General features: G+C 41.4%; 1 protein-coding gene across 1 annotated transcript in view; it reads right to left on the bottom strand.

Annotated features, from left to right (window-relative positions):
- The window catches only part of TBX19 (T-box transcription factor 19), a 95,919-nt gene that overhangs the window by 2,276 nt on the left and 69,893 nt on the right, over positions 1-23,750 (bottom strand). The window contains exons 4-7 of the mRNA XM_033942921.1: positions 19,113-19,174; positions 17,520-17,581; positions 16,642-16,827; positions 5,456-5,546 (exon numbers count right to left, since the gene is read on the bottom strand). Coding sequence (XP_033798812.1) covers positions 5,456-5,546; positions 16,642-16,827; positions 17,520-17,581; positions 19,113-19,174 — 401 coding nt within the window. The remainder of the gene's footprint in view (positions 1-5,455; positions 5,547-16,641; positions 16,828-17,519; positions 17,582-19,112; positions 19,175-23,750) is intronic.

Raw genomic sequence — 23,750 nt, 5'->3', positions numbered from 1 at the left:
GCTTAGCAGGTTTTAAAAAAGGTTTGGATAATTTCATAAATGAGAAGTTCATAGACCATTATTGAAATGGCTTGGGGAAATCCAATGCTTATTTTTAGGATAAGCAGCATAAAATCTGTTTTACTCCTTGAGATCGTGCCAGGTACTTGTGACCTCAATTGGCTACTGTTGGAAATAGGATAGTGGGTCTGTTGAACCTTCGGTCTGTCCCAGTATTGCAAAGCTTATGTTCTTAAGCACTGCAATCTCTTTGTCTATGCAAGAGATATCCCTTAAAGATGGTAGAATCCAGTATACTAAGCTTTGTGGGTCTGCATTGCCATAGGCATTGAGCACAGCAGGCGATTTGGCATCATGTGTAGAACCTACATCAGTGTCACCATTGGCATCGGGTGTGCCAATGCAGCATTGAGAGTATCTGGCATCAGAGTCGGTACCATGACTGCGACAGGACTCTGTGTTGTCATCATCGATGCAGCATGCATCAAAGGACCAAAAGCGTAAGAAACTTAAGAAGCATCACCATACTTCTCCCTCCAGGCATGGTGTAGACAGCTTCTCTGCATTGGAGTCTCCAATGCTGGGAAATGTTGATGTCGCTGTGACCACTCTCCTCTCTTCAGCATCAATAGCTTTTTGGATCCTTGAGGGCCCCTATACATCAACAGGCTATGCCACAAGTGGTCTCCAAACTGGATTCCCAGTCTGTATAATAATAATAATAATAATAACTTTATTCCCAGAAGAGTTCTAGGCGGTTCACATCAATTAACAAGAGTTACAAGTGGTTCACATCAATTAAAACAGAGTAATAAGCGGTTCAAGACCGAGTATCCATACCTTCTTTCCAGGAGAAGATCTGTGCTATGCTCAATGAAAAGCTTGCAGGGCTACTGCTTAAGCAGTCTACACAAGCTTACAAGGTGCTCATGCCAGCCTCAGCCCAGCCTAGCCCAAAGATGCACTGGAGCATCAGCCATGGGAAAGATCCTACATTCTGGCTCTGCATCGACTGTCAGGGACAGTATGAACCTATGTGACACCTGCGTTGACAGCAGAGGAGCTGTCTCCAGGTTCAGAGCACAGATCTCTGCATCAATGCTCATCCATGCAGATCTGACACTCTAGCTAACATCACTCTCTTCCATGTACTTCCCATGAGGAATACTGTGAAGAGTCAGATTTGGACCTCTTCTGGGAGATGGAAGAGAATCCACAGAACCTCTCAGATGAGTCATATGACATACCTTCTCAATTTCACATAGTTTTATTGAAGTTATGACATACCTTCTGAGCATTCTCCACAACCTGAGAGGGGTAAGACTCCTCCAGAAAACTTTTTTTCCTTGATTTGTCTGTGAGATGGCTCAGACAATATACTTAAAATTTAAAAAAGAAGAAGAACATTTCTGAAGTATTGAATTATGATGCTTTTCCTAGAGATGGTGCCACAGGCCCTCTTCATAAAATTATGAAGGATGCCCTTTTCAAAATTTGGGAGGCTCCACTAACAGTGCAAGTTGCTTCAGAGAAAATTGATACTATATACAGAATTCAAAAATGTTTTTGATTTGACAAAAAATAATTACCACATCATTCCTTGGTTGTGGAATTTGCTTTAATATACCCTTGCAGTACAAGATCCCATTCATCTGCTCCTCAAGGAAGAAAGGCTAGAACTCCAGATTCCTTTAGTAGGTGGATACAAGTATTTCAGGCTTTTATGCTGATCAGCCACATATTAGACTACCAACATTATTCCACAATCTACTTGAAGTCTATCATAAAAAGTATACTTTCATTTTCAGACTTCCTACCTCCTGAAAAGACTTCTGAATTTATGATTCACCACAAGAAATTAGTAGATTGTCATAAATAGCCATTTGTTGTCTTTCCTAGCTCAAAGATTCAGATCTCGAACCTGCAGTGCAGTTGTGCTTAGAAGATGTCCCATGTTGAGGAAGCAACTTGTTTAATGACAAGTTTGAAGAAGTAGTGATCTTATCACAAAGCATACCGACAATATTAAAATACTCTCCAGGACATAGCCTTCTACTCTGTCTTCTTCTAGGAGATTTTCAAGGGCACAGGTCATTCATACTATTCTTCTGCTAAGCATCGTTATACACCCTCAACCCTTTTAGCTCAGAGACAATAGGACTTAACATATTTATTGAACATCCTTTTTACCTCTTGATAGGTTGCTACTCCAAAAGTGTTCCAAATTCTATTCACAGGAATTGCTGAATGTCTTACATTCTCTAATAATAGAGACGATGATCCCAGTAAGATCTGAAATCATGTCTATGACCCAAAAATATCAAAGAAGTAGTCTCAAGCCATGGGGGATACTTTCAGACTCTGTTCAAGTTCATAGGCACTCTACCACTCTCTCCAGTGGTGGATGATATCACACAATTTTACTCTGGGACCTCCCTTTCAATCTCCTCTGCAAAAGAAAATTTTGACCATACATTCCTCCATGATAGATTGAGGGGTCCATCTCAATGACCTTCAGAGGACAAATTCTATATACTCTTAGCTTTTCAAAGTTTTTACACAGAGATGTAACTTTTTTTTTTTTACCAAACTTTTCAAACCACCCTCGTATATTCATATATTCCTCCCTTTCCCCTTGGAGTTGTCTTCTTAGCTTTCATACTGTTCTGATGGTCCCACATTTAAGTGTTGGGGGGGGGGGGCACTGCCTCCAAAGATTAAATGTGGCAGTACACTTTGCAGTGTTCACATCAGGCTCCATGGATGATATCACTTCCACACTGCTGTCCTCAGAGGCCACCTACTACACGTAAACTTTGTGTTATGTGCCAAGATTTGACCCCAATTTTTTTTTTCATTAGGCCATGACAAAATTCAGATTAGGTTGTAATTTCAGCTTTCTAGACAAGGACTTCCCAAGCCTACAGGTGACCCAGCTTCCGAGCTGTGTACATGACTATGCATAAGATAAATTTGTATATGCTGCATCTCAAGGAGCATCTTTCTCATGTACATTTCTTGTGGATACTCATACTCTGAAAACTTAATGGGCTGTGGGGGTCCCCAAACTGGCTGTGCAAAGTCCAACTGTATATAATAAGCAAGGTAACATTGCTATAAATGTACATTATATACTGAGCAAGAATTAGGTCTGAAAATAGTTCTTGTTTAAGCATTTTTAGAAAGATTTTATGTTCAATATGTTTTATTGATTGAGAATACAACAATCAAAGAAACAAAGCAGTCTCAAAATGCATTGCCAAAGGCATGTAACATAGTAAGATACTATAATTAAATGCTACAAAAGTTAAAACATTGAAAAATTTCCATCTGTCCCTCCTAAATATTCCCTTATCCCCCCAACCCTGAGGTTTTACTTAGAAAAAGAAATCCAGAGGCTAGACCCTTATACCTCTGGATAAGGTTTCACCCATTTCCAATTACAAATGTAAAGCGTTTAAAATAAAACTTCTTGCATTGTTGCATAATATAATTTTAAAAAGATCCTCAAATATATACATTAGGACTACCAGATGATCAGACCTGGTTTTATCCTGCTTTCCCTAGAGAAATCGGAACCTACGAATCGCTGCGTGCACTGGGTCAAAAACAGCATTAGCTCACTCTGACCTGGAAAATGGAGCTAGTTAGTAATGTGCCGCATAAAAAAAGTCATATTTTATGCAGGAATAGGCTGAGGGGTGCTTGGTGTGGTCTCATTGCATACAGGAAATTGTAGTTCCATTACCTCATAATGAACCAATGTTGACTAAGCCCAGCCTTCTGTCTCCAGTAGTGGCCAGTCTGAGTTACAAGTAGTAGATCCTAAAAAGTAGATCTTGCTCTTTCACAAATCATTTTCAGGAATAAGTAATGAGTCTGCAAAGTCTATCTGTTTAACCATTTTTTAATGAAATTCTCCTGCAGGAACTTGTCCTATGTTGAGTCCTGTTACGTTTAGTTGCCTTGACCATATCTATTGGCAATAGATTCTATAGGTTTAAATTAAGTGCCTGCATTAAAAAAAAAGTGATTTGTTTTAAAACTGCTGATTGTTGCTTTCATGAAGTGTCCTCTTAATTTGGTGTCATTTTACACATGATTGTCATGAGTTGGAATCACTGTGTTGCAGGCACTGCAGTAGAGAAAATGTATGGGGATTGTTTTTTTGCCCCATTTTGAAAGGATAAACAGCTGTCCCTTTTTCACCATTCCTCCTCATTCATGTTTTTATAAATTTCTATCATCTTTTTCTTTCCCCCAAAAAAAGAAACTGTGCTATGAGGCCCTAGATGCAATGGGACAAAACCAAGATTCTCTTGCATTGTCTCTGAATTATCTGAGGAGAGTATGCTGTAATGGCTAGAGCTACAACCTCAGCACCCTGAGGTTGTGGGTTCAAACCCCATGCTGCTCCCTGTGACCCTGGGCAAGTCACTTAATCCTCCACTGCCCCAGGTACATTAGTTAGATTGTGAGCCCACCGGGACAGAGAGGGAAAATGCTTGACGTACTTGCATGTAAACTGCTTTGAGTGTGGCTGTATAATTACAAAAAAGGTCGCCATACAAGTCCCAATCCCTTTCCCTCTATAACACGAGATGTCATTTTCTTTCCACTTGAGGGCAGTAAGAAACAAGCCCACTTATGGTAACCATGCAGCAGTACCTTCAGTTACCTGTAGAAAGAAACTGGCAGGAAACTGGAGGAGGTTGTGGCGGAGACTACTGTACTGGGATTCAAGCGCAGGTTGGATGCACACCTTCTTGCATATCATATTGAGGGATACGGTAAAGTCGGGTCTCCAAAAAGGAGTACCTAAATGGGCCGCCGCGTGTGCGGAGCACCGGACTAGATGGACCTCGGTCCGATCCGGTGAAGGCGTTTCTTATGTTCTTATTTCTTTATGATGTTGCTAAATGCTTGCATTCGTTTTAATAAAATGTTTCCAAATCTCTCCCAAAACAGGAAAACCAAACAAAAACTGCTGATAATGTACAAGATGCAGGCAAAAGTTTATTGTACCAAGGTTAAAATGCAGTAATATAAAACCTTTTACCAACCAAGAGACCCAACACTTTTGAGACGCTTTACCTTCGGCAGCGATTCTCAGCGCATTATACACACAGGCACTTGTTGTTACCTTCATTTTTTGCGGTATATTTTATACCTTATTTACGAAGGCGTGTTGTCCGAAACACGGACCGTGTTGGGTCTCTTGGTTGGTAAAAAGGTTTTATATTACTGCATTTTAACCTTGGTACAATAAACTTTTGCCTGCATCTTGTACATTATCAGCAGTTTTTGTTTGGTTTTCCTGTTTTGGTGGTTTTTTCTGCAGATTTGGTTAGATTTCTTTTTGTTGCTCTCCAAATCTCTCCCCCCATTGGAATCAGACAGTGGTGTACAAACAAAGAAGATAATACGTTGTCCTGGTTTGTGGACTGGGTCTCACCTAGTAGTAGTGGCAGCAGGTTCGACTGCATGTGGAACTGAAATTGTGTTTGTGCAGGGGGTGGACGGTAGCGAAGTCCAGCTGTCATGTCCTGAAAATAGATGAAGGTTTTTACTTATGTGCTCATGTCACTTTGGGCAAGAAAAAAACCCACTATAAGCAATAAAGTGATTGTGGCTCATCCAGTCTGCCAAGCAGCGATTAGTTTTACTGTGGAAGATATAAATAAAAATGACCACATTGAACCCAACACCTGCGTCCTCTTCCCACATGATCCTAACCAACCTTTCAAAGTTGTACCTACCACTGACTGTTACAGCGGTAACTGCCACTCTGTACAGCTTACAACAATACTTTCCAGTAGATCTAATGGTATCACATTGCAGCTATTGTGGATTTTACCTGCCATCCCATGCAACTTATTCCATGCATTCTAGAAAGAACAATGTCATCATGCCACTGCTAGTTTGGGCTGTAACTCAAGTTTCAAGTTTATTAAAATTTTGATAAAATGCAAATCAAGGCTTCTAAGCATTTTACAATTTGCATTAAAAAGGGGGAGACAATAAACAAACAAATACCCACTAAACAATACTTGACCAACGTAAAACAATAGGAAAGTTGGGAGAACTACAAATTAAAAGTAAAGAATATATAAAAGGTAAACCAGGGAATCAGGATTATTGAACAACTCTGGCTGAATCCAAGTCTGTTTAACAGTCATATGCATCTTGGAAGAGGTAAGTCTTTAGATTTCCTTTAAATTTGCTCTGAGCAAGTTATCCCAAGAATAATGCTTATGCAAGATTTCCCCAAGGCTTTTTATGAAAATGGATCATGAATACAAATAGGCAAAAGTATTAATGAAAAAAAAAAATCAAAGCTAGTCAAATGAAGGTGCAGCAGTGAGCAGCAACAGGAAAGCAAGCTAGCTTCCCTTTCCATCCCCTACCTCAGTCACATATGCAGAACACGAACAGACCCTCATCCAATACAGAATAAAGGACCACAAATTAAAAACAAACATGCAGACAAAAACTGCCAGACTCTATAAGCAGTGTAATACTATTTTACAAATATTTGTATTTTTTTTTTACTGTATTATTGTATTTCGCTGATTGTAAACCGCCTAGAACTTTTGGTTATGGCGGTATAAAAGAATAAAGTTATTATTATGCTGATATAAGAAAAACAGAAATACACTTCCTTCTAACCATTATGTACAGAAATAGGAAAGATGCACTTTTTTTTCCCCAAAACTGACGTCCCAATTCTTAAATATTTTAAACAATATTTATTTTCTACCTTTGTTGTCTTATTTTATTTTTCTAATCAGGTTGGTTCCAGTCTCTCTTTTCCATTTTTTCCTGTGTGATTCTTCTCCCAAATTCTTTTTTCAACATCTCCTTTTCCATTTCTTCTCTCTCGTGTACAATGTAGCCAATGTTTAAAGTGTGTGAATGAAAACACAAGAAAAAATAAGGAAAACTGATCTATCAGCTACCAAGTGTGAACAATGTTGTATGCCACAGACAGTCGTCAAAGAGCATGTATATAAAACATCTCGCCACTGGCGTGTGAAGATGTAAAACCGTCGAAGCATTACTTTAAAACTAATATCAATGTTCAACTTAAAAACTAAAAAAAAAATTATAATTCCTCAAAAATAAAAATATAATGCTAATTGTGAATTACAGTGTATAAAAAAATCATGCCACGTGTGTAAAAACAGAAGGAAGAAAACTGTCGTTATAAAACCGTGAGACTATTATGTCCATGTAAACTAAAAAAATAAAGCATATTAAATTAATATAATACCAAAAAAACACAACGGTGTCTCTTTGCAAAAACAGGCAAACCTGCCCTATCAGTATGCATGTTCAAATTACCTTACCGCTGGCATGATTAGTTTCAAGTTTTTATTAAAATTTGATGTCGCTTATCCAATTTCTAAGCGAGATACATACTAAAATATAGGGGGAGAACGAACAATGAAAATAAAAAAATAAAATAAAAATGCCAATAAACAATACAATTAATAAAAAGGAGCATTAAACAACTAGGGTAAATGGCATGATTATTGATAACAAATTAGACTAGTCTTACATAAGACAAAAGGAAGGTGGGGAAGAGGTACAATTCGTATAGGATAGGAGACAGTTAAGGAGAACATGAAAATACGGGGGATACTATTTTGTTTCTATAGGAAAGATTGACTGAAGAGAGTTTGAAAGAAGAATTAAAACGTTGAAGGCTTCTTTAAATAGATGAGTCTTGAATAGCCCTTTGAATTTGTGTAGGCTGTTTTCCTCTCTTACTTGGGTTTTAAAAAATGTCAAGAAGGTATATAATACTGTGGTACCGATGTTAAAAAACGTTGAAAAAGACCAAAAATGATACTGAAAAATTATGTATGCTTTAAAGTCTAAAAGCTTTGGAATAAAATGGATACCTTGGTGCATCACTAATAAACCAGCCCTATTGGAGGGATACAAAAACTAAAAAGCATAAATGCCTTGATTGAAAAGCAATTAAACTTATGCTATAATGTTGTTGTATATACTTTGAAGTTAAAAAAAAAAAAGCTGTGATGCAATAGTTCACGGCAAATCGCTCTCTCCCCAAAAAAAATGGCGCTAAAAGAGAACAGTTATGGTAAGTAGGTGTTACAAACAGTGACAGCATTGTAATAAACTTTATTAAACAAAAAAGGCCAAAACGTAATAGTAAAAAAGTGTGCAAATAAAAACTACATGCAATGTTTGCCAATGTTGAAAGAGTTTAGAAAAAAAAGTAAATTAAGAATAAATAAATAAACCATCAGTAACCTAATGTAAAAAAAGATTTGTGTCATGTAACACACCAAGCAGTGGAAAACATCTATCATAACTGTGAATATTGCAACATTAAAAATTACCAATTATACGTGAAATATGGGCAAGTTAGTCTCAATATAAGAACATATGCAATGCCTCTGCTGGGTCAGACCTGAAGTCCATCGTGCCCAGCAGTCCGCTCACGCAGCGGCCCAACAGGTCCAGGACCTGTGCAGTAATCCTCTATCTATACCCCTCTATCCCCTTTTCCAGCAAGAAATTGTCCAATCCTTTCTTGAACCCAAGTACCGTACTCTGCCCTATTACGCTCTCTGGAAGTGCATTTCAGGTGTCCACCACACGTTGGGTAAAGAAGAACTTCCTAGCATTCGTTTTGAATCTGTCCCCTTTCAACTTTTCTGAATGCCCTCTTGTTCTTTTATTATTCGAAAGTTTGAAGAATCTTTCTCTCTCTACTCTCTCTATGCCCTTCATGATCTTGTAAGTCTCTATCATAATGTTGATGAGTGTGAATGAAAAAACATTTTTTTTTTTTTAGTTCAATAGTTTTTATTGAATTTTAAAATGTACAGAACATAGTGAACAGAAAATACACCAGCCAATTTCTAGTTGGTTATCCAGTACAAATATGCAATGAACACTATAGTGGTTCCAATAAGGCAACTCTGTCAAGAGAACGAGAGGGCACTCGCTAAAGTTAGAAGGGAAAAGATTCCATACAAACGTAAGGAAGTTCTTCTTCACCCAGAGAGTGGTAGAAATTTGGAATGCTCTTCCAGAGGCTGTTATAGGGGAAAACACCCTACAGGGATTCAAGAAAAGGTTAGATAAGTTCCTGCTGGACCAGAACATACGCAGGTAAGGCTAGACTCAGATAGGGTACTGGTCCTTGACCTAAGGGCCACCGCATGAGTAGACTACTGGACACGATGGACCACTGGCCTGACCCAGCAGCGGCAAATCTTATATTCTTATGCTTATAATTAGAGCTAAAGAGGTGCCAAAGTAGTGCATATTGCAAGTGATAGTATAATAATCATGAATGAAAATTAATCAAAACAATATAAAATGCTCTACATTGCCGCGTGCGCTAGACGCTAACGCCACCATTGAGCTGGTGTTAGTTCTAGCTGCGTAGCGCGGGGTTAGCTCACGCTAATATTCTGCATGCGCTAAAAACGCTATCGCAGCGTAGCAAAAGGAGCCCTTAACCTTCCCGTGCATCAGGTACAAGATTATTAGATTGTTAGCCTGACAGGGAAATACTTAGTGTACCTGAATGTCACTTGGAAAAGGTTTGAGCAAAATCAAAATAAATAAATATCAACTTGTGTGCACATCTCACTGCCATCACAATCTTGATCTGGACATGTATCAGCACTGTACCATGAAGATGTGGAGTTTTCACGGGCATCAGATGGTTAATATCTAATATAATAAAATGCTAGGCCGCGCATGCGCACTAAAAAAAACGTGTTCCCTGATCTGTCGGGTTTTTTTTTTAGTGCGCATGCGCGGGTTGTACGTCACCAAACTCGGCAACGCAAGCCATGTCCGCTGTCGGCCTCGAGCTCCTGGGGGCCGTCGGCTCGAGTCGCCCAGCCGGTGCTGAGTCCCCCCCACTCCCACTTCAGCTGGCACGGACGGTTTGAGAATGAGGGAGAGAACAACGCAGCCAGACGGACCGTGGGAAGGGAAAGGGGGGAGGGTTTCGAGGGAGCCGGCTGGCCGCATAAATTATTTTAATTTGAAATCTGCCGCCGTCGCCGCGGCTCCTCTCTCATCTTCCAACATAATATAAGTGTAGCTCATGAGAGGAGCCGCGGCGGCGGCTTTGAAAACGGCTCCCTTAGTTCGCTGCATTTTTTTTTAAAGTTTAAAACTGCCGCCGTGGCTCCTCTCACGATCCCGGCCTGTGTCAGAGAAGGCTTCCGACGCAGGCCGGATCGTGAGAGGAGCCGCGTAGGCATCTTTAAACTTAAAAAAAAATCCAGCAAAGAACTAAGGGAGCCGTTTTATCTCCATGCTGCTACGAAGGAACAGGTGAGGGGGAGGGAAATGCTGATGCTGATGCACAGGGAGCAGGCAAGCAGGGGAAGAGGGAAAGGGGCTGCTTTGGGGGTAGGGGTGTGCTGGGGCACATAGCAGTCATGGGCAGGGGATCACAGAACAGGCAGGCATGGCTCAACAAGGGGAGAGGGAAAGGGGGCTACTTTGGGGTGAGGGGTTTCCTGGGCCAGACAGCAATCATAGGGGGGAAACAGAAAGGGGCCACGGAGCAGGCAGGCATGGCACAAAAGGGGGCAGGGGCATTGGGAAACGGGGCTGCTTTGGGGGGAAGGGTGTTCTGGGGCACACACCAATCATGCCGGGGAAGAGAAGGGGGCCACAGAGAGATAGGCAGGCATGGTGCAAGACAGAGACACAGACAGAAAGAATGACAGACAGACAGCATCCAAGCACAGAGAGAGAAAGGAAAAAAAAAACAGTCATCTACTCTAGCACCTGTTGCACAGGGGGAGAACGAAAGAGATGCTGATGGACAGGGGGTTGAAGAAAAGGAATGGAGGACTAATGTTGGACAGGGGGAGAAGGAAAGAGGTGCTGCTGGACAGGGGGGAGGTAAAACAAAGGGAGAAGGGCTGCTGCTGCATAAGGAGAGCAGTGAAGGGGTGGTGGTGGACACAGGGGAGGTAAAAGGAAGGGAAAATGGACAGGGGGAGCAGGCAAGGGGTGGTGATGGACAGCCAAAGAAAAAGAAAGGCAGAAAGAAAAAAAGCGGCTAAGGAGAGAGAGAGAAAGAAATAAAGACAGACACACACACATATGTTCTAGCACCCGTTAATGTAACGGGCTTAAAGACTAGTATATATATATATATATATATATATATATATATATATATATATATAAAAGATCTATTCAAAAAGTTCCATGACAGTTTGAATTGTGCGCCAACATGAAGTTCATATGAGACACGCTAGGCAGCGTTGAGTAGCTTGAAACATCACGATTAACCTCCTTTTTTTCCATTTGTTGATATCTGTTTTCGTCTCTGAGCTACAGCAGTTTTTGTGAAAGTATGTTTTCATGATTGGCTATTTCTCATCATGTGCGACCTCAGTGAGCAGCGCTACAGTGTGAAATTCTGTTATAAATGGGGTAAGACTACTGCAGAAACTTATGAAATGTTGAAAGTGGCTTATGGGGAGCATATCATGAGTTGTAGAAGGTATTTTGAAAGTGTCAAAATTCACCAATTTTGCGCAAAAACGCAATGACAGTCCTTTCCCAGCCACTTTACTCTCTTGATTTGGCCCCTGCTGACTTCTTCTTGTTTCTTAAACTTAAATCCACGCTAAAAGGAAAGTGATTCAATACCACTGAAGACAATGCAAAATTTGACGCAGCAACTTTTGGCGATTCTTGAAGAACTGGAAACGACGTTGGGAAAAGTATAGACATAGGGAGGGGAGTACTTTGAAGGGGACCCAATGGAATAAGTTGTAAGATTGTTTAATAAATTTTTATAAAATCAGTCCTGGAATTTTTTGAACAGACCTTGTTTGTATATCATATGCATGAAGTCATAGTGGTATGCTCATGCATGAGACAAGTAATATGCACACTGCCTAGAAGGAGGCTCATGCATTGATTTCCAAGCCCTTGAAGATGGAGGAGGATTACTGATGCAGATTAGATGCCCCATAAGGGACAGAGAAGGGACATGGAGAGAAGTAAAAGGTATGAAGGAACAGTCTGATTGAGGAAGTGAGAGCTGGAAATCAGGCAAATATGTTTGCATCACTGTCCTGTAGATGTTTCACCAATATCAGCTATGTATAACATACTGTCTGATATTCAAAGTTCCTGACCAGTTAAATTGCTAGTGACCACCTAAGTGCTGATATCCAGTGGCACTTAACTGGATGGTGCTGCTGAATATACCTCACAATCCACCCCTGCACTGTCTGGTTAGTACCAGAGCAGTCCATGGGTGGAGGTTGGAAGGAGCCAAGATTTAACCAGGTAGCATTCATATTCGAACCACTAACCATTTAATTAAGTGGCTAAAGCTAAGACAGCAAAAAAGCTGTCCTAACTCTAGCTGCCAAGCTAACCGAGCACCAGTCTAAACTGGTGCCAGTTAACTTCTGGGTTGCTACATCAACTTTACAGGTGCTCCCCTCCTTTCCTCACAATCCCAATCCACCTCTCTGCCACCCTTGATGTGAAGAAGGTCCAACTGTACATTCCTATCCTCATTCTTTCCAACCTTGTAGTTCTTTCCCTCCACTAGTCTTGAAGGTTTAGTGGGTTCCAAAGTGGAGCACTGTCTGCTCACTCCTATCCTTCATGCTCTTTTTACAAAATGGCTACCGTGACCTCTAATGGGGCTGGGGATGGGCAGTAGGGTCTCAGTTCCTTCTTCATATTGAGGGTGGGAGGGAGAGGAGGAATCAGAGGAGCAGAGAGCACCTGCATCCCTACTCTTAGGCAGGTCCTGGCCAATAGTCAGCCAGGGTCTGCATAAGCTCCTGCAGCCTGCACAAATATAATCCCGGACCCCAGGTTACACTCCTTGACTTATTTTCAACTGCACTGCTTGTTTCTTTAAACTGCATATTTAGCCAAGACCCACTTCAAATTGTATCGCTCTATTAACAATTGTTCTAAGTTCCAACCTGTCCGGTATCACACTAGAATCTGCTGGACACAAATTCCTTTACAGTCTCTGTTCCTCTCCCATTCGTTATCAGTCCTCTCGAACTCTCTCTCCCCCCTCCCCTCCCTCCTGGCAAATTCTCTGACCAACCCCCTCTCATTGGCCCCCCTGACTCCCACCATGAAGCCATCACTCTGGCCCCTTATTCTCCTTCTCTGCTCCCTCACAAACACTTCCCATTCCCAAAAACCTCTCCCTCCTAACTCTCCCGATGCTACATTCACTAACAACATCTGCCCTGGCCTCAGAATCCCTACGCTAGTACTCACCAGATCCCATCATTTCAAAAAGCACCGAGGAGTAAACCTCACCTCCTTAAAGCCTGTTCCCTCAGCAAACCTACCCAACCTTACCTCAGATTCTCTCACCCCAGTCCCTACTCTCTATTGTAACGCCAGATCCATCCGAAATAAGACCCAAATAGTAAAAGATTTACTCGAAGATTTTGATCCTGGTTTTTTGTGCATCACTGAATCATGGATCGAAAAAGATGACTTACTCATTCAAAATGAACTCTGTCCCCCAGGCTACCATGGTCTTTTCTCTCCCAGAATAAATAGGAAAGGAGGAGGTCTGGCCCTTCTCTACAAATCATTCTTTAATGTCAAGTTCCTCGAAAAGGGCAGCCATCCTTCCTTAGAATTCATGCTAGCTTCAATAAATGACGAACTTCATCCCCACCCATTAGGCATCCTGCTACTTTACCGCCCACCCACCCCCTAGAATAAATCCTCTGAATTTGTTCATGAGACCATAACAAGGGCCTATCTAAAATTCCAAAGACTACTGATCATTGGTGACATAAACCTTCACCTTGATGACAACACCAACAAGGACACAACTGATTTCAAAGACTTCCTCATTTCCTTAGGCTTCACTGCTCCACCGCCCACCCCTACCCACGAAAAGGGGCACTCCATTGACATCATCAGCTTTCTTGACCTGACTGAGCACAAAACTTCCACTGATGAAACCCGTTGGGAACATGTCCCCTGGTCTGATCACCTCCTAGGCTCTTTCTGCCTCCCTATCTTCATGTCAGTCCTTGGTACCCCAACCCGAGCCACAAATTCCATCACCTACCGCAAAAAAATCACAAGTGAACTATTCTGGTCCCAGTTTCTCAACAAGCTCCCTCCTCTTCCCAATCACACGGACCCAGACTCAATCTGGCACAACTGGGTGACTCTTTCCGAAACCACGTACAGTGCTCTTGACCCTCTAGCCACTAAACCCATCTCCTACTCTCATAAGGCTCCCTGGTATCTCCCATACCACAGGGAATTAAAACAGAAATGTTGGGCCCTGGAGCGAAAATGGAAAAAATCTAAATCCCCTTCAGATAGACAATCCTGGAAAGAAAACATCAAATTCTACAACTCCGTACTAAAAAAAGCTAGGAAGAATTTCTATGGAGATAAAATCTCCAGGTCAAAAAATCAAAACAGTACACTGTTCCACATCTGGCGAAACCTAACTTCTAAAAACGACTCCTCCCCCTCCCCCTCCCTTCCATCTCCAAATGACCTAGCCAAATTCTTCAACGAGAATTCGTTTCCCCCAGCTATCTCTTACAACTCTCTTCCTCTGAAAGACTCCGACCCTATCTCTGCTGACAGATCATGGACTACTTTCGAACTCGTATCCGAACCCCAGATCTCTAAACTTTGCCTCAAACTTAAATCCTACAAGTGCATCCTAGATCCTTTCCCATCCTACCTTTACGAAAACATCCCTGCGCAGGCCATCTCTTCCCTTACTAACCTTATAAATAAAGTTTTACATTCGGGCCTGTTCTCCACAGAAATGGGACACATTGCCCTATCCCCTCTTCTGAAAAAAGCCAATCTCGACCCTTCCTTACCATCGAACTACCGCCCCATAGCAAACATCCCTCTTTTAACAAAACTTCTAGAGACCATAGTCGCTACTCAGCTTTCCTCTTACCTAGAGAGATTCTCCATTCTCCAACACTACCAATACGGATTTAGGCCCAATTTCAGCACCGAGTCCCTCCTAGTTTCCTTAATTTCAAAGGTGCAACAACTACACACTCAAAACAAATTTGCTGTTCTTCTACAGTTCGATCTCTCCACGGCTTTCGACGTCGTGCACCATGACATACTAATCTACCAACTTTCTGAGATAGGAATAGGCTCCTTTGTCCTAAAGTGGTTCTCAAACTTCCTTCGCGCTCGTTCCTACATTGTCAACACAAACGGCTCCAAATCCGCTCCGTGGACACCATCCTGTGGTGTCCCACAGGGTTCTCCCCTATCCCCTATTCTCTTCAACATGTATATGACCTCCCTGAAGCTCCTCAAACTATCCCCCCTTGAAACAATATACACATATGCAGACGATATCCTTATCCTCCTCGAAACAGACCAGAACCTCACAAACCTCCATAATGAGACTTCACGCCTGGTCCCTCTCTGTACAGATGAAATTAAATGAATCAAAAACAAAATTACTCTGGCTTGGCCCAAAATTAGTATACCTGCCCACCCTCTTCACACTACCCACAGGCCCTGCTCTGCACCTTGAGTTCTCAAGCAAGGTCCTCTGCATCACTATCGATTCCTCCCTCTCCCTCAACGATCACCTGAATTCCTTGGCAAAATCATGTTTTTTTCAGCCTCCACATGCTGAGGAAAGTAAGATCCTACTTTCACCAAAAACATTTCACCGTCCTTGTACAATCCATCATCCCATCCAAACTCGATTACTGTAATGCCATTTATTTATGCCTAACAAAAAAAAGTCTTTGCAGACTCCAGCTTATCCAGAATACTGCAGCCAAGCTGATTTTTGCTAAACGCAAATTTGATCACGTCTCCCCACTACTTACCAATCTTCACTGGCTCCCAGTACTTTCCAGAATTCATTTCAAATGCTCCTGCCTGGCTTTCAAGATCATTCACGGCATCCTTCCGCCCCTAATCCCTCTATCCTTCCTCGCCCTGACGCCTGCTACCACCAGATCCGCCCACAGATATAAACTATCCTTCCCCTCTCTACACGGCATCCTTCACGCAGGCAAACTGGGAAGATCCCTCCTCTCAAAAATCACGGCCTTTGGAACGAACTCACTATCCTGCTGCGGAACCTGGGCTCCCTCCAACTATTCCGAAAACAACTGAAAACCTGGCTTTTCTCTAACATATAACATCTCTTCTCCTGTTTACATCCCCTCTATTCATATGCTCTTGTAAATCTTTCTCCTCTCTCTTCCTATATTTTTAAGCTTTGTAAACCGTGTCGAGCTCCACTTCCGTGGAGATGATGCGGTATATAAACTTAAGGCTTAGTTTAGTTTAGTTTAGCTCTGAGTATTCAAAGTCAGTGCCCAGATATGACCCAGCCTTGAATATCTGGAACTAAATCTGCTTGTGGCAATCAGAGTTTAAAAAAACAGACCACCAAGGCCTGAATATTTACTGCATGGTCCTCAGAATAACTAATGCCAAAAACATTACACCCATAGATTGCTGTTTCAGATGGGGTCTTCCCCCCCCACCCCTTTCTCCACATACAAAACAACACACTCAAAAACATGAAGATGAGAAGTTCTGTGAATGTAAGGGAGGATCAGACGTATGCTGTGGAGCTCCTTGGCCTACCTGTGGAGTGATTCCTGTGGAGGAAGGAAGCAGGATAAGGGCTTGTTCTCTGACCTCTGATTGGTGGGTACCGCTCATAGCTGTGGTGATTGTGAGAATTCGGCAGGGCCAGAGTTCCAGCAAATGGATAGTTTGAACCCCCTGAAGGGCAGATAGCCTCTGGATTTGAGATCAGCCATCCCCCTACTAGATAAAAAACAAAGATTCGGAGAATAACATTATACAAAGAAAACAATATGCAGAAATGGAGGACTGAACATTCTGCATTGGATTTGATGCATATTGCTTGTGTCTCTATGCTAGGATTTGCACATATACATTTTAGAAATGTTATTTTGTTATTGAAAACATTTTATGAATTTAGTGCTCATGAAAGGTGCTACCTATAGGAGTGTGTGAGAAAAAGAAAGCTGGAAGTCTGACTGTTGCTGCCTATGCTTTACCTGACCTGTGATGGGAAAAGTTTGCATGTATGTGAAATTGCATTGCTGCAATAGCCAGTGCTGTAGCACTTCTTTCTGTACAAGTAGAAGACTTTAGCTTTTACTGTTCTGTCGAGCCGATACTTTTCATAAAGTTTAGCAGAACAATGTTAAAAAAATAAAACTGAAAAAAAAAGAGAATCGGTATGAAGTCATCGATTTCTAAAGACTTGGAGCTAGATGGTTACTGAGGTTGGCGATAGGACTCAGCTAGGTTTACCATATGGCTCCAGAAAAAGGAGGATGGATTGAGACATCCGGGTTTTACTTCCACTGAAAGTAATGGAAGTAAAACCCAGATGTCTCAATCCATCCTCCTTTTTCTGGAGTCATATGGTAACCCTAACCTTAACTAATGTCATGCTAAAACAATAACAGAATATGAGCCTTCCTTACGGTGGGAAAATGACATATGCTGGCCATCTGGGACAGTCTCCTGCATGTCCTTAGGATGGTTTCTGGAAAACAAAATATAGGGCAGTTACAAATAACAAAAAAAAGATTTTCACCTATAAGTTACTGGAAACTGAGATACAAGGCCTCTCACCACTGGTTTCCAGAGATTAAATAAGTACTATATTCTATTGCCATTCACCTCTAGGTCACTAGAGGTTGAGTAGTTCATGGAACTGGTACATTATTGGATTAGTTTAATTGCACTGAATGAACAGAGGAATACACAACCCCTGATGGAGATGCTCTGCCCAAAGACAACCCATTCTTGAGGCCCATTGTGCTTTCCTTGAGCTTTATATCTCTTTCTCCTGTTTCGGTATCCCTCAAGAACCAGATATGTGGACCTCTGACATAGAAGATAAGAATATGGGGAACCTGCCTGCATCAAATCAAGTCAGCACATATAGGTCATTAGATCCATGACTTTGCAAGGAGATAACTACTACTATACCACTATTTATCATTTCTATAGCACTACTAGGTATATGCAGCACTATACACAAACACAAGGAACCAACTGCCTAGGGTACCATATCAGAGGATGAGGAGGGACATTGAGAAATGAGCAGCACCCCTCTACTGCACCGCAGTAGATGCAGAGTTCCATGTGGTTCAAACAGCTGATCAGTGAATTGTGTGGGATGCAGCAGAGAGAGGAGATGCTGATATGGGTAGAACCGAAGCTGTTCTGCCCCCACTTTATGTGGGCATTTGCTCAGTTTCTAATATAAGAATAAGTTTAAGTGTTCTATGTTAAGATGTATGAGTAAGGTGTGCTCTGTGGACTTCATTCCCCAGAGAGCTAGGCTGCATTCACAGAGCTGAAGCGCCACCCTTCTTCTCCAGTGTGAGAGAGAACTTTTGCCATATTTCAGACTGCAAGGCTGCATCAGAACCTCAGTTTAGCATTGTTCTCCCACCAGATATTTTTTACCCTTTATTTCTAATACAGCTTAGATTCTCTATCTACTGTAAGTCTGGAGAACAGTGTTATTTCCACAAGGTGTGGACAAACTCCTAGCTCGAATAGGAAAGCTGGTAGAGTGAGAGGATTCTATGAAAGTTGAACTGCCATGAAGTTATCAATTGTGAGTTTTATTCTTTATTTCATGTTCTATTAAAGAAAGTTGCTCAACAAATACAAAATCTGACTGGTAAAACTAAAATTACAGAAGTAAGGGTTGGCTGAATAGGAGCCTCTTACAGTTGGCAATATATCTCAGAGGAGTCCTTGCTTTAGCACAAAAACCTGAGAACAAGACTGTACTGTATAGTAAGATATAGTTGTATAGTGAGATTTAATCAGCACAGTAAAAAAAAAAAAACCCAAACAAAAAACCTGGGATGAAAAACCTGGAGTGGTAACCTGAGCACAGAAGCACAAAAAGGGAGATGCAAGGATATTAGAGGAATATGGAAAGAGAGAAAAGAGTAAGCTTGGGTGTGGATCACTTTCTCTGGTTGCACTGTTGAAGGGGGTACCAGGGCAAGCAAAGATCCTGATTAGAGTACAAACCAGCAGCTGGGACTCACCTCTCCTTGGCGTCCAGAAAAGCTTTGGCAAATGGATTATGCTTGATTTTAAGAGCTGTTATCTAGAGTTTAGAAAAATAAAGTATGTCACTAAAGAATTTTATATTTACTGTTTATTAGATTTAATAATACCATCTCTCACCAGTGCCAGCAAAGCGGTTTACATTATTTACAATAAAACCAAGAATTACATGATAGAACTCCATTAAAATTGGAAAAGCAAGGAAAAACAGCATAAGGGATATGAGTGAGGTAGTAAATACTGCGTAGACCATATGTGGAGGCATCCTCTCTCACTCACTCAGTGGTTTCTGTCACAAAATCAGTCAAATTAAAATAATGCCCAAAAGGTCCAAAAGTAAAATAATGCATCTTAAGGTCCATTTTAAATTGCCTATAGGAGGATTCTTTTCTGAGGGGTTCTGAGGGTTTCTAGAAGGGAATGCCAAAGATTTCCATAGAATGTACTGTGTAAGTATATCTATGTCTATATGTAAATGTGTGGGAATAATTACTAGAGCTGTTCTTCATTAAAGGAGCAGTATTAATTAGTTGAAAATGTTTCTGGTTTACATACATTAAATAATGTGGCACTTTAAGTCAATAGCAGCATTAATGCTGCCATGCAGGAGATCAGGGTTTGATTCTCATGCATAGTTTCTATTCTTCTGATTGACTGGGCTGAGGATGCTGCAGAGACAATATTCAGAGCCTCTAGGGGGCGGGCATAGTGGTCATCACACAATAGCGCCATCTACTGGTCAGACTTAGCAAATATGGTGTTTCAGAGTGATCTGCAATGGGCGGGTTAGATTGAAGGATAGAGAGGGTTCAATTCCCACTGTGGCTTCTTTTGACCCTGGGCAAATCACTTACCTCTCCACTGCCCCAGGGGACTGATTCTATGGCATGAATGTCAACCTTGCCAACTTTCCTTAGGAGGTTGTTACATGCAGTGGCATAGTAAGGGGGAGCGGAGAGGATCCCGGCCATCAATCCTCCTCTCTGCCCCCATTCCTTTCCATCCCCCCTGCCACACACATGCACCCCTTCCCTTCCCTCATACCTCTCTAATTTTCCCTGCATAAGCAGCATTATGAACTTGCTGCCCGCATTGGTGTCATCTCTCTCTGATGTTACTTCCGGGCCCCGCACCTAGGAAGTGACATTAGAGGGATAGTCGATGCAACACGGGCAGCAAGTCCATGAGGTTGCTCGTGTCTGGAAAATTAAAACGGTACGTGGGAAGGGGGCGCCACTGCCCCGGGTGCCATTCATCATCGCTACATCACTAGTTAAACTCGAATGCATTGCTAGAGGATGTGGTAGAGTGATCAGTGTAGCTGGTTTTAAAAAAGGTTTGGACAAGTTCCTAGAGGAAAAGTCCATAAACTGCTGTTGAGACAGACATGACAAAAGCTACTGCTTGCCCTGGATTGGCGGCATGGAACGCTGCTACTATTTGGGTTTTTGCCAGGTACTTGTGATCTGGATTGACCTCCGTGAAGACAGGATACTGGACTAGAAGGACCATTGGTCTGATCCAGTAAGGCTATTCTTATGTTTTTAAACTGGAAAGAGGGAATAGAAAATATATTTACATTGGTGTGATACAGGCCTCCCTCATAGATGGAAGAAGTGGATAGAGAGTTAATATAGAAGACATTCAAAATATAGATGTAATAGAAGATTTTAATATGCCAGATGTTGATTGCAATATTCCTATTGTGGGATCTCCTGGATTCTCTACCATGAGAACTGTTCCAGCAGTTGGTAATAGAACCCATGTAGGATGGGGCCCTACTGGACTTACTGTTTACAAATGGAGAAAGTGTTTCTGTGTTATAGTAGGTGATCATTTGGCATCCTGTGATCAATACATGGTGTGGTTTAATATTAAAACAGCTGTAGAGAGGGCTCATTTAACAGTGAAGGTTCTAAACTTTAAAAAATCCTAACTTTGATCAGATGGAGGATTATATCAAGGAATAATTGTCTGCATAGGAAAATCTGGAAGAAGTAGGAAAGCAGTGGACAAAACTGAAAGGAAAAGCTATTATAAGGGCAACAAATCATTTTGTAAGAAAAGTAAGTAAAAGTAAGAGGAAAAGATGGCTGCTTTAGCTCTGAAAAGTAGTAGCTGAGAAGGTAGGCAAAAAGAGATTAGCTTTCATAAACTACAAAAGATTGCAGAAAGAAGAAGACAGCCAAAAAATATCTGGAAAGGTTAAGAGAGTCAAGTAGTCAGGAAAGCAAAGATGCAAATGGAAGAAAAAATAGTCAACATAGTAAAACAGGGGACAACATTTTTTTAGATATATTAGTGATAGGAGGAAGTGCAAAAGTGGCATTGTGAGACTCAAAGGTGAAGAGGAGGAATATGTAGAAGCTGAAAAAGGTAAAGCTGAATTGCTTAACAAATATTTCTGTTCTGTGTTCGTAGCTGAAGTGCTGGGAACAGGATCACAGAAAACAAAAGCAAATAGGGCTGGAGGTCTGATTGATTTTCAGAGGATTGTCTTTATGAGGAGCTCGCTAAACAAAAGGTGAATACAGTGATGCGGCTAGATGGTGTACATCAAAGGGTACTGAGGGAATATAGGGAAGTTCTGGGGGCTCCGCTGGCTGACCTTTTCAATGCCATTCTAGAGTCAGAAGTGGTACCGGAGGATTGGAGAAGGACAAATGTGGTCCTTCTCCACAAAAGTAGAGAGTAAGGAAGAAGTAGGGTACACGTGATTTGGATTGGCCACCATGAAGCTGGGCTACTGGGTTAGATGGACCATTGGTCTGACCCAGTAAGGCTATTCTTATGTTCTTATGTACAGGCTGGTAAGTATGACTCCTGTGTTAAGTAAATTAATGGAAACACTTTTAAAACAGAGAATAGTGCAGTTTCTGGAATCCAGTGGATTACAGGACCTGAGACTAAAGGAATTCACTAGAAGCAAGTCTTGTCAGACAAATCTGATCAATTTCTTTGACTGGGTATCCAGAGAACTGGATAGAGGGAGAGCACTAGATGGTGTATTTAGATTTTAGCAAAGCCTTTGACAGTGTTCCACACAGGCATCTAATAAATAAACTGAGTGTCCTTTGTATGGGCCCCAGACTGGGTCAGGAATTGGTTGAGTGGAAGGCAACAGAGGGGAGTGGTCAATGGAGATCTCTCTGAGGAAAAGGTTGCTACAGTGGTGTACTTTGAGGTTCAGTTCTTGGGCCTGTTCTTTTTAACATTTTTGTAAGTGATATTGCTGAAGGGCTGTCAAGTAAGATTTGCCTCTTTGCGGATGTCACTAAAATCTACAATAGAAACATGAAAACATGAGGAAGGACTTAGTGAAGCTGGAAGAATGGTCTGAAATTTGGCAGCTAAGATTTAATGCTAGGAAATGCAAGGTCTTGCATTTGGGTTGCAAAAACCCGAAAAAACGGTACAGTTTAGGAGGTGAAGAACTTTTGTGCATGAAAGAGGAGCGGGACTTGGGTGTCATAGTATGTGTTGATCTTAAGGTGGCCAAAGTGCATGAAAAGGCAACAAAAGCTAGAAGGATGCATAGGGAAAGGAACAGCCAGTAGGAAAAATAATATATTGATGCCCCTGAATAAGACTCTGGTGAGACCTCATTTATGTAAAATTTTGGAGACCACACTTTCAAAAAGATATAACCAGGATAGAGTCAGTCCAGAGAAAGGCAACTAAAATGGTTTGTGGTCTATATCAGGGGTAGGCAATTCCGGTCCTGGAGAGCCACAGGCAGGTCAGGTTTTCAGGATATCCACAATAAATATGCATGAGATAAATTTGCATCTCAAGGAGGCAGTGCATGCAAACTATCTCATACATATTCGTTGTGGATATTACATTACATTAGAGATTTCTATTCCGCCATTGCCTTGCGGTTCAAGGTGGATTACAAAAGAATTACAAAAAGCGAATTATATGAAGAAGATATCTAGTAATTTCTAGAGGAGATAAAGAGTAGATGAGGTTGTTTTGGGGAGTCGGGAAGGTATTGGAAGTGGTATAGGGAGGTGGGAAGCAGCTAGCATTATTAAGTCGTTTGCAGGAATTTCTTGAAAAGTAGAGTCTTTATTTCTTTTCTGAATGTTTTGTAGTCTGAGATCATAATTAGTAGATTGGAGATTTGGTGGTTGAGTTTTGCTGCTTGTGTGGCTAGGAGGCTATCATATAGTTTTTTCCATTTGACTTCTTTGATTGGGGGGTGCATGAATGGAGTGTGGGTTTTCCTATGTCTAGTTGATGTAGTTTGGATGAGGCGGTTGTTCAGGTAGGTTGGGCTGTCGCCGTTTATGGTTTTAAATAGTAAACAGTAGAATTTTTGAATAGTATTCTTGCCGGAACAGGGAGCCAGTGTGAGATGAGGTATGCCTCTGTGATGTGGTCATGTTTCCTTAATGAAAAGATGAGTCTCAGTGCTGTGTTTTGGATTGTTTGTAGTTGTTTTATCATTGTTGCTGGGCATGGGAGGTAGAGAATGTTACAGTACTCTAAAAGGCCTAGGACTAGGGATTGTGCTAAGAGCCGGAATTGTGTTCTATTGAAGAATTTTCTAATGTGTCTTAAGTTTCTCATAACTGTGAATGATTTCTGTATTGTTTTATTGATTTGTGTTT

Source organism: Geotrypetes seraphini, chromosome 4 (genome assembly GCF_902459505.1).
Source record: "Geotrypetes seraphini chromosome 4, aGeoSer1.1, whole genome shotgun sequence".
Lineage (NCBI taxonomy): Eukaryota > Metazoa > Chordata > Amphibia > Gymnophiona > Dermophiidae > Geotrypetes > Geotrypetes seraphini.
Note: the sequence above shows the minus strand (reverse complement) of the source record. Positions and strands in the feature narration are given on the sequence as shown.